Here is an 18,719-nt window from a genome sequence, read left to right as displayed (position 1 = left end):
TGCAAATTAATTCTACATAATAGGCCTTGGACGCAGTTGAAATTTCTTAATATGATAGTAGCTATTCTAACAAACTTTCCTTCAAAATTTTAGCTAACTCAATGCTTTTTAAAGCTGTTAAATAGCTTTTCGTTGGGTCCATTTCGTCATTTTGAACCAATTCCTCCATATTGACACATTCAAAATAATTGCGGCTTGTCAACTTTCGGCACCCTGGACTTTACTTAAATAGTCGTGGAATACCTCCAAATAAATTTCTAAAAATCTAGAATTCAGTTTTGAATTTTTAGAAATTTATTTGGAGGCATTCCTCGACTATTTAAGTAAAGTCCAGGGTGCCCAAAGTTGGCAAGCCGCAATTATTTTGAATGTGTTGACACCATTTCACATTTTCTACGATTTAAAACGGCCGCGAGATATACACTAGACCTGCCGTTGCTAAGGCAAGGATTTACAAGGATTGTGTAATAACATGGCATAGGTTTCAGTTTCAAATCGTGGCCCAATGGGACTATGCCCTCTAGCCACGGGCTGGACACTCAATGAGTAGCAGCATTTAAAAAATTAGGAGTAAAGTGTCAGGCCCGTGCCTCTAGCCTGAGACAAATATAGCCAATAATTGTCGCAGTGCTTTACTCGATGATTAAAATCATGAAAATGATCGACGAGGATAAAATAAATTTCAGTAAAGCCAACTGAAATCTTTTCAGTTTTGTGGAGACCGAGTGGGTAAACGTATTGCATGTTTGTCTGCTCCAATTATTATACTCAAATTCAAGCACAAAATAAAACGTATCTCGAATAGAACACTAAAACCTAGACAATGTGACCGATCGATGGCAATTATAACATTTCGAATCAATTACGCGAGGTATTGTTGAGATAATTCGAATCAGCACGACAGATCCAATTTTATAATCAATGCAAAAATCTATAAATGTTCCGTTTGAGCGTTTCCATATCTCATTACGGTTTATAGTTTGATCAAGATCAAGAGACACCCATCGAACGTTCAGACAACGAAACAAAATGTATTCCAAATGCATCTTGGCTCTGTTCATATTGATCCAACAATACAAAGTCCTAACCTACGCTAGTGATGAGACGTCATCAGGTAAAGAGTGGTGCTTGAATAAAATTTCCTAATCCCATAGAGTTCTACTAACCTCTACTCCCGCGTAAAGCGGACCTTTGTGAAACATCAGTAACGACGAATGATATCTACGTGCAGCACACTATGCATCGGATCAGTGATCCGAAAGTGTCACTGCCATTTTATACAGAGGCATTGGGACTGACTCTGCTGGACACTGCGGATCTTGCAATGGATAAGTCAACTATGTTTACAATGTTTTTCCTGGCATACGAAGATCCCGACAACATTCCCATCGACGATGAAGAACGACTATCATGGGCAATGTCTTATCCGGGAGCTATCAATCTGCAATAGTATGTTTTTTGGTAGGGATTCTTAGTGGAGCGACTTTTATTTCTTACATTTGCTCTCGAGCTTGTCGGACAATATGAATTCTAAACGGTTGTAGTATTAAAGTCTTCTTATCTAATGACCGAAGAGTCCCTTAAGTTCAATTAGGATGTGTCATAATAAGCGTTACACTCAGAATTTTCCAGCTCCAGTGGTACTTGAAAGCCTTTTGCTTTGATCAATTTTGAATATCTTCTAGCATTTGGGGCGATAATGTTTCGCAGCACGAATATTCCGATGGGAATGCGAGACCAACCGGCTATAGTCACATTGGAATTTTCGCATCCAATGTCTACGAGTTCTGTGATCGTTTGATGGATTATGGTGTGACCTTCATAAAAAAACCGGATGAAGGCGTAGCACATGGAAATGCTTTTATTTTGGATCCTGATGGCTACTGGATCGGTAGTTAAACTAAGCTTCGTATAACACTTTTGAGTTTCTTATGATTTTTCAATTTACATAGAAATCATGAATCCCTACAGAATGACGCTGGCGGAGTAGAAAATTGATTTTTTTGTCCATAAAGGCTATAAAGGAGATTTCACACATTTCGTTTTAGAGACGTAGTACTTCATATTTTGGACAACTGTAGTATATGAATGGGTCTAAGGTATTTTCAGAAGTTACACAATTTCGTTTTCAGTAGTGCATCACAGTGTTGTTCAGTAAGATTCCAATTAAATAAAGTTTGTTCACTGTAAACATTGCCAAGATTTCGAATGCTATTGAATGTACAATCAGATGTGGCTTTTGATCTCTGGAGGGTTATTTTTCTCTGAAATAAACTACGACAAGATAAGAACGCAAAAACTCAGTGTAAAGATATAGATTCTCGACTGGTGTGCTCTACTGGTGTTCCCGAGTTCAAATCTCGTCACTTAATTTTTTTTATCACATACGCGCGGTGTTCGGATATCAAAATTACTTCACTAGAAGTTTAATTCAAACATTACACTTCAGGTCTATGTTGTTGTCTCGTTTTCGCTTATGTGATAAAATAGAGTACACACTTGTCACTATCAGTCTCGGCAAGCCTCGACTTCTTCGTGACAAGTGTGTAATATATATTTATCTCCTGCAAGCTGATATTTCATACATTACGCGTTTCTGCATATAAACACAAACGTATACATAACCACAGCCTATACGATTGGATAATTCACACATAACCCACCTAGGGTAAATTTACTTTCCATCTACTTATTTGAAAAAAAAAATCGCCGAACGGCGGAAGCGAACACGGGACCAGCAGCATATCAACCAAACATGCTGACCACTACGTCAACAAATCACATAATGCGATGCAATTGGTGTCGGTAGTGGTTCGTTAGTCACTTCTACATCGATCAAATAATCAGAGTAGTCGGAATGATGTGATTTGAACGAAATGTTGAGGTGGATAGTATATGTGTGTGAGTAAGTAAATAAAGGATTCTCTGTATGATGTTTTTTTTTTGTTGTGAATGCGTTTTAAAACAACATGCTTAATTAATTAATTTTAAATCCAAATTTTTGTGGTTATTTCGCTAATGTATGAAATATCAGCTTGCAGGAGATAAAACATTGTTCTACCTAGGTGTATATTTCTCGAATCACTTCTTATGTCCAATTGTATATACACTCGCTGGCGCTCGTTATATACAATTGTACATACGAAGTTATTCTCGAAATATACACCAAGGTAGAAAATGTACTATTACTTTAAACTGACGTCTCGAAAAATTAAAATGTAGTCACACTAGTGGCCTAATGATTTGGGGTTAAATGAAAGTAATTCCTGATGGAATTAGATTTTAATTCCAAAAAAGATTCGGTCGCATATACTGTTGATCCCTAGAAGATTAAGATCTAGGTCGATATTTCTAATTGTGCTGGCTAAGCAGACCGCATTTTATTTCAAATAGGCAGTAGAGCAAAATCCGTGTTGCACGAGTGGCTCAAATGAGGAAATTTTTGTCGATGAAGTTTCTCACATGATAACAGTCGATATGTTATTTAAGCAAGTGCATCAGCATTACGAACTAGAGATTTTACGTATACTGACTGCTCTAGTGGTATGCTCAACACGACAATAAGACCTTTATTATATCTCGAAAATCACCAAAAAAGAATGGAAATACCAATATGATTATCGGGAAATTTCTTATGATTTAAGCATAGCAGCTCTCTATAGCACCGACCCTACACAAAAATTTGTATTTGAAAAAAGGAAGCCTCAGGGGGATTCTTCTGAAAAACAGAAGACTGAAATCGGACGCATTTTCTATTGTAATTTTTTATACGTGTCCATTAAGGTATTCGACCCCAGAAGCCAAAACCACTTTCAAAAAAATTCTTCGAAGCTTGTGTGGCTAGTCTAGAGATGTGCGGGCCGCCCGAAATTCGCCTACCCGACCCGGCCTAGCCCGGCCCGTCCGGGTTTGGGTCCGGGTTTCAAAAATTAGTCGGGCTCGGGCGGGTTCGGGTTTCAAAAACAAAGATTCGGGTTGCCCGGGAATTTCGTACTTTAAAAAAAAATCAGAACGTTCAGGTTCAGGCTAAACTTACATTTAAAAGTCTGGAATATTGTTAATGTTAATAATGTTTAATTGTGATGGAGAGTTAAAGAAAACTTTTTTTTTTTCAATGATCTGTTAAGAGATTCAACTTTCATTGTCATTCGAACATTTTGAATTTAAAAAGAATTAGGCTCTATAATGGAGACTTTCCAATAACTACATAGAATTCTCACAGAGGTAGACACTGTAAACACTGAAAAAGGTTTTAATTGTGCCATTATTGCAATAAAATTCGGTCTTTCTGGCTAGTCATATTTTATGGTTGATACGTGAATTACGTAATCTGAATTTTTTTCATAAAATTATGAAAAAAAAATCAATATTTGTGCAATTTAATTAATCATTCGCATTCAGGACTTTTTATTTTATTTCGATAAATTATGATTTTATAAGACAAAAGTACTTCTACGGCATGGGTAAATATTGTTTTAATTTTTTTATAAATCAAATTGAAACTACATATTCAAAGTATTCGCGCTAATATTCACTTACTGCATAGCAAATGGTACCAACCAAAAAAAATAAAAATTTCATAAATTCCATACATTTCAGTAGACAGCAAACTGACAAGGTGCTGACAAGGTGCGATTTCGCAGTCAGTGCAAAAATGAATTAATTTTAATTTTATTTTTATAAAACTAATTTGAACGCGTAGATTTTTTTTAAACTTAAATTTTGAATGAACATAGTGTCTTTGATCATTTAAAAATAAAAAACTTTTTGATGCGAATGATCAATTTAAATAATAACATAATTAATGCGCTAAGCGCAATCTGAAAAGGTAAACATATTTATGTTGATTTTTCATAATTTTTTTTGTAAAATGACTGTAACTGATTCGATACAGGTAAACTTCCTTTAAATTTAATTTGTCATCTTTTTCTTGTGAAATTGAAAGATAAAGAGATCAAATAAATATTTTCAAAATGTTGACTAATTTATTGTATTGGATGTCAGGTCATATGCGGACACTTATTTTTGTTCAAATATAACAATTTTAGGTTTTTTCGTTCATTTAAAAAATACGGGCCGAGTTGGGCCGGACCGGGTCTTGCTTAGAAATTCTCGGGTCGGGTCGGGCTCGGGTTCAAAAAATTGGATCGGGCCGGGTCGGGTTGGGCATTGAAAAAAGGTCGGCCCGCTCATCTCTAGGCTAGTCACCTCACGGTGATCAAAAACCGAAAACTTACACTTTTCTTACAGCAATTTCTCGAGGTACACGAAACGTACATGGTCGTGTGGGGTGTTATTAGAAAGGTAATTGCATATACTTTTAGGGAAAGTAGAGCTTACGGAAGGTTGGTAGCATCTACGATTCAATATAAGCACTTAAACATTTCAACTTTTCATAATACGTCGTAGATGCTTCTAAACCCCAATAAGACCCTACTTGCCCTAAAAGTACAGGCAATGACACCCCACACTACGTTTCGTGTACCTCGAGAAATTTCTGTAAGAAAAGTGTAAGTATTCAGTCATTTTTCGGTTCAAAACTTCAACTGCACGTATCTCAGTGTGGATGAATTTTAAACCGAATAAGACCCTATTTGTCCCGGAAGTACATGCAATTACCTTTCTAATGACACCCTACACGACCCTTTACGGCTCGTGTAACTGGAGAAATGTTTGAAAGAAAAGTGCAAGTTTTCGGTTTTTGATCACCGTGAAGTGACTACCCACACAAACTTCGAAGAATATTTTTGAAAGTGGTTTTTAATTCTAGGGTGGAATACCTTACTGTGTACGTATAAAAACTTCCAATAGAAAATGCGTCCGAAGCACACGAGTGAGTTTGCGAGTATCACAAAGTTTTTTTTTCCGAAACAATGTAGTACGTATCAGCATCCAATGTATTCTGGTTTACGACCTGCCCCATGCGAAAGTTACTACCCGAAAAATAGTTCACATGTAAAGGATCATTTTCACGGAGGGCAAATTGCTATGCAATGGTCAACTTTCGCATGGGTCAGGTAGAAATAGTACATTACGTTCTTGATTGAAGATTTTTATTTTGTCGAGAGTTGGGTTACAATCCCTCTTGGCAAAATAACAATCTTCAAACAATTACGCATGGTATTTTACTTGCGAAGCACCGTGAAAATGAAAATATCGCAAGTGTGCCCCTTGCGAAAAGTTCATTTTTGCAGGGTTTTGCAAGTAAAATATATCAATGGACAGAGCTAATTTCTTATTTGCCGTCTTTGTCGACAACAATTTGTACATACAAATGAACCAATTTTCTAGAATGCTAGAAGAAATGCTATGCATTCCTTTGATGAAATTGAAACATCAAACTTACTCAGCAACGCATTGATGACTTGAACGTTGACAACACTGGCATTAAGGCGCGTAAATAGACACGACCAAGATAAAATTGTGTTTTGTTTTGATTTCAATTAAACATTTTTTGTTTTGCCGTTCAGTACGGTCGTTTCGTATATCTCTTCACATAAATACCGATTTCAACGTAATTCGCTGATTGAGAATTACCATGGGAATTCTAGGCTTATCGAAATTGATTGCAGATATTGCACCATTTGCGATCAAGGAAAATGAAATCAAAAATTATTTCGGTAAACGTTAATTTCGTCACCGGCCGGTTTCCTTCTTTCACTTAGCGTTTCACTCATCAATTTGTTCGCAGGACGTAAAATTGCCATTGACGCATCGATGTGTCTCTATCAATTTTTGATTGCTGTCCGAGCCGAAGGTTTGTTTGGAAATCTGTTCGAACGTAAATAAATATTCCCCTAAAAAATCCCATTCCGACCACAGGCGCTCAATTAACGTCTGTTGACGGCGAAACAACATCCCACTTAATGGGCACCTTCTACCGTACGATTCGTCTGCTCGAAAATGGAATCAAACCGATCTACGTATTCGATGGCAAGCCACCAGACATGAAGGCCGGCGAATTGACCAAACGAGCTGAACGACGTGAGGAGGCACAAAAACAATTGGACAAAGCTACCGAGGCTGGTGATGCGGCTGATATGGAAAAATTTAACCGTCGACTGGTGCGTGTAACGAAACAACATAACGAGGAGGCAAGACAATTGCTTAAGTTGATGGGAGTGCCATACATTGAGGCTCCGTGTGAAGCAGAAGCTCAATGTGCAGCAATGGTCAAAGCTGGTAAAATCTATGCCACGGCCACCGAAGATATGGATGCTTTAACATTCGGCACAACAACGTTGCTGAGACATTTGACGTCGAGTGAGGCGAGAAAACTTCCGGTACAAGAGTTTTGCTACGAAAAGGTGCTGAAAGGATTGGAATTCAGCAGGGAACAGGTGAGATAGTATAATTGGTATAGCCCTTCGCAACTCGGGCCTTTGAGTGACTTGGAATTTGTTTCGTTTCAGTTCATCGACTTTTGCATTCTGCTCGGCTGTGATTATTGTGACTCGATCCGTGGCGTCGGACCGAAGCGAGCGTTGGAGCTCATAACTCAGTACAAATCAATCGAGAAGATCGTCGAAAACATCGACAAAAAGAAGTACCAGATACCGGAGGATTGGAATTACGAAAAGGCCCGTGAACTGTTCCTCAATCCGGAAGTTCTTGATCCAGATTCGGTTGAGGTTGGTCAGGGTTTTTGTTTTTAATATTCTTTTGTTCACATTCCTCCACCGATTTCCAGTTAAAATGGACGGATCCCGATGAAGATGGCCTGGTGGCATTTCTGTGCGGCGATCGCCAATTCAATGAGGAACGAGTTCGGAATGGAGCGAAAAAAATTATGAAAACTCGCAGCACATCGACACAAGGCCGACTGGACAGCTTTTTCAAAGTGATTCCGAGTGCTACTCCTACGAAGCGAAAATTGGAAGACGTCAAAAAGGAATCGGCGAAGAGAGCGAAAACCAGCAGCACACCGAAACGTGGCGGTCGAAGAGGAAAGTAGGGCGCACAAAGTGATTGATTGACACAACTGGTTTTTAGTTTAGTTATTGAGCTTCTGTGAACATTTGTAACATTGATTCTGTGGATGAATAAATGCTTATTGAGCCAGTAGTGCTTTTCGTAATGTGTGGATTAGGTGAAATTATGAGCAGAGCTAAACCTTGGACAACAATCGTTCAGGGGGCTTTGGCGGGTATCCTGAACAAAGTAAAATATCAAGGTGGTCAAGGTCAATCCTGCAATTGGTCGACGAAATAGTTTTCAGTGAACTAATTTAAATGACGAACTTATTTCCACTGGAAGTCCGCTGGTAGCTGATACTTACGTTGCAGAACCATGTTCCCAACATCTTCATTCAGAGCGTATGGAATCTTTTGAATGCATATTAGATACATGTTCCATGAATTATCTGACTGAAAATAATGAGATTCATCCGATTTTTGGTGATCCCCTATGTAGTATGTGCATCAGTAAATGTCATGGAGAAGTAATAAATCAGTGAGGCTAACAACGAGAATCGAGAACGCATTTAGAATTTAGAACGCATGGACGAGCATTTAGAATCTGTTTCAATAAAATGTTTGCCGTTGGGGAGGTAAAAGTGGTCATTCACAAATTAAGACCCAACACAACACCCTTGCTGAGCAGAGGAAAATACTCTTCGGGAAAATTATATTCCGGCAACGGAACCGAAAAGTTAATTTCAACGCTTCCTTGTATGGAAATGACGCTGCGTTAGGAAATATCACGCACTTTCCATTTTGAATTTCGACCGCACTTATGGCGTCAATTTACCGTAATTTCAGTCAATTTAGACAATATCAATGTCACGATGTCTCAATTGTTACGCAGGCGGTCTAGCATTAGGTAATATTCACCATTCCTAGAGTGGCGACGTCTGCTCATTTTCATAGCAAATTATCGGTTCAACACAGAACTAGTCCTCATTTTGCATGGGGGGCCATCCTTGCTTTTACAACTGAATTCACGTCGTAAGTGTGAATAAAATTTGAATTTTAAGTGCGATTCGATGAAAAATTGAACCAAAAACTACATTTCAACCATTCGCTTCCCTGTATGAAAATGACACTACGTTAAAAAGACCTCCGCACTTTCCATTTTGAATTTCGACCGCACTTACGGCATGAATTCACACCATAAATCTGCTGCAAATTCAGAATGAAATGCACAACAACCAAATCATAGGCAGTTTTCTCGCACTGAGGTGACATCACCACAAACATTTAAATTTTTACTGAAAGCTCGCATTTCAACACCAAACGTTGGTCGTACTTTTTCCAAATAGAATGCGAGTCCCAAATTATCATGAAAATAATAATAGAGAAACGCTATAATCCGCGACGAATTCTTTAAATTTTCAGCTTAGAGATACTAGAATCGAATTGGATTTGAAATAAAAATTTTTGATGTGCACGGGTGAGGCACGAACTCACAACCTATTGAGCTACCGTGGACATTTTCATTTCAAATCCAATTTTGAACCGTTGGTACAACACATGATGTGTATATTCTTTCTTCTATATGTGTATCTCAATCTCCATTAGATGTGTTTGTGTTAGTTAGTATACATCGGTTCGATGTCATTTTTCAGAACTGTAGAATGAAAATGTCCACGGTAGCTCAATTGGTTATGCTCAAAACAAACGAGGCATTGAAAACATGTTTTGGTCCTATTTTTCATGACGAAATTTTCGAAACTGTCAAATGAAGTTAGAACTTTTTCTATTCAAAATCGCGATTGCTGCATCTGTCAATGAAAACTAAGACCAAAACACGTTTTCAGTGCCTCGTTTGTTTTGAGCATTAGAGCATCAGCCCGGCAAGTTGAAGGTTGTGAGTTCGTGCCTCACCCGTGCACATCAAAAATTTTTATTTCAAATCCAATTCGATTCTAGTATCTCTAAGCTGAAAAAATAATAATAATTTGGCCCCAAAATGTAGGCAACAATTTACCCATGTGTAGATTCCTCTTTTAAAACATCATTTATTTGTTAACAAATTGATATTTTCGATAAAGTTTTCCGTGAAAATATTGTACATACTTAAAAGGAACTCAAAAGACCGACTCGACTGCAGTATAGGCTTGGTAATATTTACGAGAGTGAGGAGAACAATTCCTACTATCTCACTATATCTTACCTTGAATTTACCAACCATTTTACTTTCGATTAATCTTTTATTAATACAACCAACCGTAATTCAATCAGAATATCGTTAGAGGTGTAAACCAACAGTGAGAGTAAGGCTATGCAAGGGCTTTCTCAACACAACAAACTGACAAATTAAAATGAAAAATCATATATTTAAATGTGTGTGTGACAGCTTCGTGTACAGACAGTAAAAAGGGACTCTTAATGTGAAAAGTAACTCATAACGACAAAAGAAGCAAATTTGACGTTTTCGTGTTAGTAGTGTGTGTGTGTGTGATAGAATTTTTCAATGAATTTGGGGTTATAATTTCCTATAGGTAGCCTACCTCTATGGGCTTATGTATGTGTAGACACGTCGACAATAAATTGCATTTTAAAAAGTAATTCCTGCAGATTTTCCAATTTTTTTTTTAAATCATAACGGCAGCGCATCATTATAATTACGGCTCAGCTGCCACAGGTTTCGAACGTTTTCAAGCATGAAACGCACTCATTCCAAAAGCGGATATGTCAAGCAATCATCCGCCGATCTGTCATTTCTTTTTACATTTGTTGTGGCCGTAAATAGACGTCTGCGATGAAGGTATTGACCAAAAATTGTTATAAATTCCTTAAATTGTGAACTAAATCACGAAATTTGTGCAAACTATTATTCCTTACCATGCAATGCATCAACTGAATCGGCATTTGTTTGAAGAAAACATGAGATGATGTGAAAATAATCCGATTGAAAATCTTGACTGTCGACCGATTGTGTTGATGTCGTTGGATGTGTAAATTTTGTTGTGGGCATGTGAGTGAAACTGATCCAATTCCAATTTCTTTTTTGTTGTAGTTGAATGTATCTTTTCCCGCCACGGGAGCTCAAAAGCTTTTCGAAGTTGTGGACGAACATAAATTACGGATTTTCTATGAAAAGCGTATGGGCACCGAAGTTGAAGCCGATCAGTTGGGCGATGAATGGAAGGGTTACATCTTGAAAATTGCCGGCGGTAATGACAAACAAGGTTTCCCCATGAAACAAGGTGTCCTTACACACAGTGAGTATTTTCTGCCTGCAGTGGATCGAAGACGAATTGAATCGCCGGACGCTAAAATGTTTTCCATTTTGTCAATGTTTAGCCCGTGTACGTCTTTTGTTGAAGAAGGGACACTCCTGTTATCGTCCACGTCGTACTGGTGAACGTAAACGCAAATCGGTTCGAGGATGCATCGTTGACGCCAATATGTCAGTTTTGGCTTTGGTTGTTGTACGCAAAGGCGAGAAAGAAGTGCCCGGATTAACCGACAACCAAGTACCACGTCGTCTTGGACCGAAGAGAGCAAGCAAGATCCGTAAGTTGTACAACTTGACCAAGGAAGACAACGTTTGCCAATACGTCGTTCGTCGTCCATTGCCGAAGAAGGAGGGCAAAAAACAACGCCACAAGGCACCGAAAATCCAACGTTTGGTTACACCGGTAGTGTTACAGGTGAGTCAATCTGACGGAATTGTTTCGTAGATTTTGTTGCTCAATCGAATCCAATTCATTTGCAGCGCAAGAGACGTCGTTTGGCCATTAAGAAGAAACGTCAAAGTGCCGTCAAAGAACAAGCCGCCGAATTCGCCAAATTGTTGGCTAAACGCAAGAAGGAATCTAAACAAAAGCGAGAAGAAGCAAAGAGACGTCGTTCAGCTTCGCTCCGCGAATCCAGAACCTCACAATCGAGTGACAAGAAATAGACAGTTTGCCGGGTGAACTTGATAAAATGGATGAGGAACAATAAAAACTAAAATCCAAATTCGGAAGTGGTTTTTTGTGTCGTTGATGGATCGCTGAATGGAAGTTTTCTTTCGTTTTTGCTGTGGCGATGAAATTTGGTTTTACGTTGAACTTGGATCAGAATTTGTTTCCTGGCTAATTCACGTTTTGTGGAGGTGGGAGTGAGTATTCCCTCTCGTGACATGGACCTTGAAATACATATCCGGCGGTTCCGTTATGGTTTTAGTTTGCTGTCTATCTTGATCGTCCCGAAGAATTTTTCCATTTCCTCTAAAGTCACGGACAAAGGCGGGTACGTAAAATGGGATAATTTACCTTAGTATCCCCAGTATCGTTGTGGAGTTAGCGATTGTTGGTCTCCTCAACGTTTCCTTGTGGTGCTCATTCCTTAAAACATACTCTGTTATACACATGGAATAACGTATCCTGCTGACGTCGTTGCGGTAAAAAATTTCGTCAAAAATTTGTTTAATCGGGAAATGAAACCTTCACCGAACAATCGCCCATGAAATACATGATCCGGAAGCCAGTTTTACGTTTTTGGTAGCCGGGACCTTTTGACTCAGTTACCAAGAATGAAACATTATTTACATATGCCCGGTTACACAAGTCTGCTCATCCACTTCCCTCTTCTTTTACGCAACGAGACTTTTGAACAGTCCGTATAACCCAACCAGTGAAGTTTTTCCTCTTTTCCGATATAGACTAAGACTTTTCGGATTTCGTGGAAGCTATGGATGGATAGATCGGAATCAGGGTCCCTTTATTGAGGGTTATCAAGTTATAGGCGAAATTAGGGTTTCATCATGTCATTTCTGGTAGTTATCACCAATAATATCTGCAGAATCGTTTTCAGTCTTCCAGTCTGGATTTACAGCCAAATTTGTTCAAATCAGTGAGTTTCATAGTATTTTATCAGAAGAAACGTCGCTGATGACCTTACAATTTTGAATTCGTCCTGCTCAAACTTACTTTTTTTGGAGTCAAGCTATGCTGAGGCTTTGAGGAAAGTTATCTTCTTTTGTTGAGGATTTCAAAAATATTTCCAAATGAGCGCTTTGACAAAATATGCTAAGATTGGACATAGGCTGCAACCTGACGGGAAAGCAAAGCATCCTTTTATATTTAATAATGGAAAATATCCGCTTCCTAGACGGAAATACGTTTCGTTGGGGTCAGATTTTCGTCATTTTGCCAAACCGAAAATTCTCGCACCGTAAACAATCCACTGACTACGGATCTGCAGTCAAGTAAAATGATTGTATAGACCACCAGAAATATCAGGAAACTTCTTTTTTCACCGGAAGCTGTTGCAGAAAATCACAAGGACAATTTTTAATAAGTTCGGCAACTACTGTTGGAACTACTTCAGACGGTGTCGGTATGTTGTAAAAGAAACCCATTTATGTTGTTTCCCTCGTTATTGCTTGTTTATTCACATCAAAAAACGACCTAACTTATTTTGCATGTGCAGTAAAGCCTTTCGTACTTGTGTTAGAATGTTGGAGAAATCTTCGCGCTTCTTTTACCGCAGATACGTGTACCAAGACGAGCTTTGCAGAATTTCAAGAGACGCTTATCTTTGGTGATCTTCAGCAATTCCATGCATCGTTTCTTGTACGGGGCATGCATGACGACCTTGCGAAACAGCGCTCTTACGAATTTGGTGTGAACCTGGAACAATTGAAAAAAAGGCAAAATTTTTAGCTCCATTGACTGGTAGTGAGACTGTTAAATCGTTCAGTTCATTTGTACTCGTGTGTGGACAATCAGAGCCTAATCTTAACCAGTAGCAAGAAGATCAAATCGAATCAAAAGTCCGATTACAAAAGAATATTGCAGCGGATTCTGGGCGATAAGATCTGTAATCTTACTGTCTGTGAATGGATAAATTGGTTTTCATCATTTCGGAGGCACACATACTGACACGAAACAACAACCTGCAAATAAATCAACTTACGTTCTTCAGCCGCGACGACCGTAATCCTTTCAGTATCTTATCACCAGTGTTCTTGACGTTCTTGATTTAAGCGGTTTTGTGTCCCTGACGTTCTTGATTTAAGCGGTTTTGTATCCCTTGTTGAGACCGACGCATACTTTGTATCTCAAGCATCGTCGCGCTGCTTGAAGAGCATAAATAAAAGACCGTCGAGGTTATGTTGTCCGGCTTTTACGGCAATTATTTTTTCCATGCGGAAAGTCATTACACTAGCACTGCTCATGTAATCGCTTAAGAGAAGCAAATTAGTCTGACCAATTTGAAGAACAATTGGTTGGATCGGATTTTGCTAAACTCCGTCGGAAAAAAAAAAATTTGGAATGACAGTCGGAAAGAGTTTCACACGTTTCACACACGTTTTACAGGTAAGGGCATGGTGCCGTTCTATGTAAACTTTCGTTGACAGCTCTGAGAGAGGTAATTTTAAAATAATAATCCAATGTCACCGCGGATTAGTTGTTTGTTAACCTAAGGAAGGAAAGTTGGAAATTTCATTTCGAAGGTGTTGTTTGTATTCACAGAGTGTAACGAGGACCACTTGTCAGAAAATTAAATTTCACACAACACAACTATTTCACCAAGGTTCTGAAAGAACAGGTAAAGACAGCCACGAAGGCGGGTGACACCGAAATTGATAAACTCACTCAGTCAAGATTGTGTAACCTGTTCTTTCAGAACCTCGGTGAAATCAACTTCAAGAAAATGTTCTTTAGGAAAAGTCAGAATTTTGATTTTGCTTACTTGCCTTTTTCATATAAACTTCTTAGCCGTTGACACAATTTGTGTGCCACCGCCTTCGTGATCAACTCAGAGTTGTCTTAACCTGTTCTTTCAGAACCTTGGTTTTCACAACAACGGCTTCCAAAGTTTCAGCTGAGGTGAGAAAATGACTATTTTCTCTCCTGCATTGTGAAAAGTACTTCGAAATTCTCTTTTTGTCCACTCATAAAATGGCATATTCTACTTACTCTGAAAATTGACAATACAGTTGAGAAATAGTTATACTATGTCGAGGGTGGCAATATACGCCGTGTGTCTGTAAAATCATTTGGCACTGAGTTGAATAAAAAAAAATCTGAGAAAAAATCCAACAAAATTTGTACTTTTAGTCACTGAGTTGAGAAAATAAACATTGGGTCTACTGAATGGTCAATTCGGTTTTGTTGTTTATTCTTCAATATTCGTACCTCCCGTGCCTCACTTCGCTCTGGTCGCAAACATAGCTAATGTTGGAATTTCCCCTTTTGTCCGCTTGGTAAACAAATAACTACTTTAGGTACACATACTACACTACAACAAGTTGGTCGAGTGCTTTGAGCAATTGAAAATGTAGTGCTTGAAACATGAAATATTTGTTCTTGTTCACCAAGTTTCTCACCGACCATCTAAAGTTTTATTTCTCGACTTAAGACTCAGTTTTAGATAACGTTTCTGAGTATTTACTACCCGAATCTGTCGAGCCTATGAGTATAGTTCATGGAAATGGATTCAACCAACAAAAGACTTTTGAAAGACAAAATTTAAAACATAAAAAACAAAATTTAATAAATAAACAAAAATTACACTGAAGGAACTCCCAATTCTGATGCAGAGCTGCGAGTGATGGTTTTTCTATCTTCGTCGATGGATGAAACCGGCATTTTTGAATATTTTGAACACTTGTTCGCGTGGAATTTTCTCGGCTTCGCGATCGAATACGGGCATCTCTTTGTCAGTCAACCACGAATCTTTAGCCAATGCATCGGCTGTTTTCGGATTACTGTAGAAATTGTTGGAACGTATCAATTCAGCAGGCAATTGGGATTCGCGTATCGAATTTTCGACTACAGCTCGATGAGCCAATGAGGACACCTCGTGCACTACCTGCGCCGAAGCTTGTGGCTGGAGGGCATAAGCAATTGGCTGATGCGGAACGATGTATTGGGCTGATGACCATCCCAGAATGGCGAATAAAGCGATCAAGTATTGCATGGTTGGAACTGGAAAAGAAACTGTTACTTTAAAGTCATTTCAAACTGATGTTTTGTTAGTTGATTTCGAATGCGACTTGGAATAGAACGATTTACTCCTTTCTGTCAGGGAAATTCTTTTGAACAACAGTTTCTTTTGGACATACTTTCTCGAAGCAATTCACGTCTGGTCAAGTCATAGCACGGCTCCTAGCATTAACACCCGTATGTCAGACGAGACAAATATAGTATTAAATGCTTTTTTACAGTCGTTGGTAGTTTTGTGACACACTGTCAAGTTTCAGTACCCTATTTAAAGTACCACTTATGTTTGAAGTGCGTTGTGGCAAGTCATATTATTGTGGAACTTCCAGAATTCAGCCCGAATCAGTCCTGAGATGTTAAAATTCTAACAAACTTCAAACATTTATAAGCCTTGGTTGGCCAATTTGCTTCAATAGTTTGAATTTTTTCACAGATTTGATATATAAGGACACTGGTGACAGGTATAGCAGGTCATAGGATTAACACTCATATTTCAAACGTCAAGAAGCCTTCAAAATTTTGATACATGTGTGCGAATTGTATGTATTGTGTGACTCATCACACCAATAAAACATTAATCCTGTTTCGGCAGATCCTATTTCGACTTCATCAGCCTCCGAATATTTTCTGTATTAAGGCTAGGAACAGAGCTATGCACAGGCTCAACTATTGAACGTTTACGATAGGTTCATGTTACAGTAAATTGGCCCGATAAAAATAGTCCGACGTTTACTCATTGATGTTCATACAATGGGACACACTCAAAGCTAATTCTTGTCAACCAAGAACAAAGTTTGCTCAATTTTCTCTCTAAAAAATTTGGCTGAGTGAGTGAGGCGAAACCAAGGACGAAACTTTAAACCCTTTTTTTCTAAACTTAACAAACGATCGACTATTAGAAGCACAAATCACGAATTTTCTTTCCACACAACAAAAAATATCAAAATTTAGCGGCTCGTCAGTTAAATAAAATCAAATCAAAAACAAGCAGAACCGTTCCGATATTCTGCTATACTAACCGACTAACGACAATAATTCACTTCCTGAAAGTTTCAGTTCACGTTTCTGTAACAACTGTCTGATCTGCAAGGCGGAAATGTGCTTTTATGTTATTCTTTTGCACACACCTTACACACTCTACCTATCTGTTGATCAACACAGTGTATATGTTTACCAAATTATTCTCATAGGCGATCAACAACATATATAGCGATAGTTTACACACAAATGAGACGACGTCTGAGACACGATTATATTCAATGTAAGATTAACAATTTATTAGTCTGGTGCGTATTTAGTGTGTAAAACTGGAATCTGATTATACAACTCAACGAATTCCAATTTCGGATACATTAAAAATTAGCAAAGAAATTGTGATTTTTAAATTTTTCGACGACAATTCGTCAATATTTGCTCATTGTATTGAGATTTGTCGATATTTTATTTGACGTCATCTTTTCGCACTTCAATCAGAAAAAAGATAACAGATGACGTTGCATCAGGTGCATTAGTAGCAACGCCATCTGTTATCATTTCTCTGTCTCCAATATGCAGGCGACCAAATTTTCAACGAATTTGTCCCTAAAAGTTACACTGTAAAATGCTCCTGAGAGGCGCACGAAGTCTTTTTTAAACAAAAAACCGATAAATTCCTACGCGGTACAAAAGAGGTACCTACTTTTCCTGTCTGTATAATGTGAACCAGGGTGAAAAATATTTCTCTTTCGTAGGATAATTGACCACACGACCAACTCCTGATCAACCAATGTTTAAACTAAACGTAAACTTTTCCTCCCCAGTCGTGTAAGTGACTATTTTTTCGTTAGTTATAGTCCCGACTATACGTCCGAAAACCGCATAAATTTGTATGTAAACGATGCCATTAATCTCAAACCGTCTATACTCACGTGGAAATAAAACTTTAAAAAAACACAACGTCACGAGTTTGATGTGATCATAATATCTTGCACTCGGTTTGTATGTTATTAACAAATGCACATAGCAAGACCTTGTTGCGTAACATCAAGGGCGGATTTAATTAAGGCATTGATCTTAACCGAGGATTGCTACTTTCCACGCCAAATATAGGAAGTGTTCGTGGAGGTATATAATGAGAATTTTGTAATGTTTGATGTGTAATGTTCAAGTGTTTGCTATGAAACTTTATGAATAATTTCAATTTGTTTTATGTCAGAAAGTAGGTTAATCATTTCAAAAAAAAAATAATGTTTTCATAAAAATATTGCTGCGTGCATTATGACACTCGCCTTAATTGTCTTGTTGGCATTCTGCTGAATAAAGATATTAATTCAAAAGTTGGAATTGTCCGTTGCTTGTCTTAGAATGGTCGTCGGAAAGAGAGGATTAATCTCATAGCACTTGCTGAAGGTCATGGTAGGATTTAGGTATATATCAGAACCGGACGATCGTGTATAAAGGAAAGATTACTTATGCTTACACCTGTCTCTAATTTCACACAATATGTGCGTTACAATCTTCTTTCTCTTACCAACTCTTACCTGCATTGCTCTTACATAATTTCCTAGCACAATGCCATTGTTAACATCTGCCATTATGCATCAATAATAGAGTAACTACAAGAACATCACGAACAGCACTAATTCATTGAACAAAACAATTTGCAATCACTTTCCAGATCACTTTTAATGTTTTGATCATTTCATTTCGCTAATAAAACGTCCTCGTAAAGTTCGTTGAATTCAATAACAATACGAACTGATCCAAATTATATGTTTTAATAAGCAATGATTGAACTCAGGCCATTTAAGAAAAATAAAAATCAACAAAATTCACCTTGATAATGAGCTAAGGTGTACTA

The 18,719-nt window shown here is 38.0% G+C and overlaps 4 protein-coding genes across 5 annotated transcripts; 3 read left to right on the top strand and 1 right to left on the bottom strand.

Annotated features, from left to right (window-relative positions):
- The first annotated feature begins 945 nt into the window (after positions 1 to 945).
- On the top strand, positions 946 to 2,113 carry LOC119074968 (lactoylglutathione lyase-like). Its single transcript, XM_037181403.1, has 5 exons — positions 946 to 1,114; positions 1,206 to 1,449; positions 1,686 to 1,891; positions 1,953 to 1,996; positions 2,052 to 2,113. The coding sequence occupies exons 1-4, from the start codon at positions 1,030 to 1,032 to the stop codon at positions 1,988 to 1,990; spliced, it is 573 nt and encodes a 190-aa protein (XP_037037298.1). The 5' UTR covers positions 946 to 1,029; the 3' UTR covers positions 1,991 to 1,996; positions 2,052 to 2,113.
- A 4,255-nt stretch (positions 2,114 to 6,368) lies between these two features.
- On the top strand, positions 6,369 to 8,070 carry LOC119072058 (flap endonuclease 1). Its single transcript, XM_037177235.1, has 5 exons — positions 6,369 to 6,620; positions 6,692 to 6,757; positions 6,823 to 7,340; positions 7,413 to 7,631; positions 7,691 to 8,070. Exons 1-5 carry the CDS (start codon positions 6,539 to 6,541, stop codon positions 7,952 to 7,954), a joined length of 1,149 nt encoding a protein of 382 aa, XP_037033130.1. The 5' UTR covers positions 6,369 to 6,538; the 3' UTR covers positions 7,955 to 8,070.
- A 2,524-nt stretch (positions 8,071 to 10,594) lies between these two features.
- LOC119074211 (40S ribosomal protein S6) lies at positions 10,595 to 11,913 on the top strand. Its single transcript, XM_037180252.1, has 4 exons — positions 10,595 to 10,707; positions 10,960 to 11,164; positions 11,247 to 11,596; positions 11,662 to 11,913. Exons 1-4 carry the CDS (start codon positions 10,702 to 10,704, stop codon positions 11,845 to 11,847), a joined length of 747 nt encoding a protein of 248 aa, XP_037036147.1. The 5' UTR covers positions 10,595 to 10,701; the 3' UTR covers positions 11,848 to 11,913.
- A 3,492-nt stretch (positions 11,914 to 15,405) lies between these two features.
- LOC119075340 lies at positions 15,406 to 17,056 on the bottom strand. 2 transcript variants are annotated; one of them, XM_037181802.1, is made up of 2 exons: positions 16,900 to 17,056; positions 15,406 to 15,865 (listed from the first exon to the last, which is right to left on the bottom strand). In XM_037181802.1, the coding sequence occupies exon 2, from the start codon at positions 15,855 to 15,857 to the stop codon at positions 15,498 to 15,500; it is 360 nt and encodes a 119-aa protein (XP_037037697.1). In that variant the 5' UTR covers positions 15,858 to 15,865; positions 16,900 to 17,056; the 3' UTR covers positions 15,406 to 15,497. The 2 variants fall into 2 exon arrangements, with proteins under 2 accessions (XP_037037697.1, XP_037037765.1); XM_037181870.1 differs by lacking the exon at positions 16,900 to 17,056 and adding an exon at positions 16,743 to 16,859.
- Positions 17,057 to 18,719: the final 1,663 nt, after the last annotated feature.

Source organism: Bradysia coprophila, chromosome II (assembly GCF_014529535.1).
Source record: "Bradysia coprophila strain Holo2 chromosome II, BU_Bcop_v1, whole genome shotgun sequence".
In the NCBI taxonomy this organism is placed as follows: Eukaryota; Metazoa; Arthropoda; class Insecta; order Diptera; family Sciaridae; genus Bradysia; species Bradysia coprophila.
Note: the sequence above shows the minus strand (reverse complement) of the source record. Positions and strands in the feature narration are given on the sequence as shown.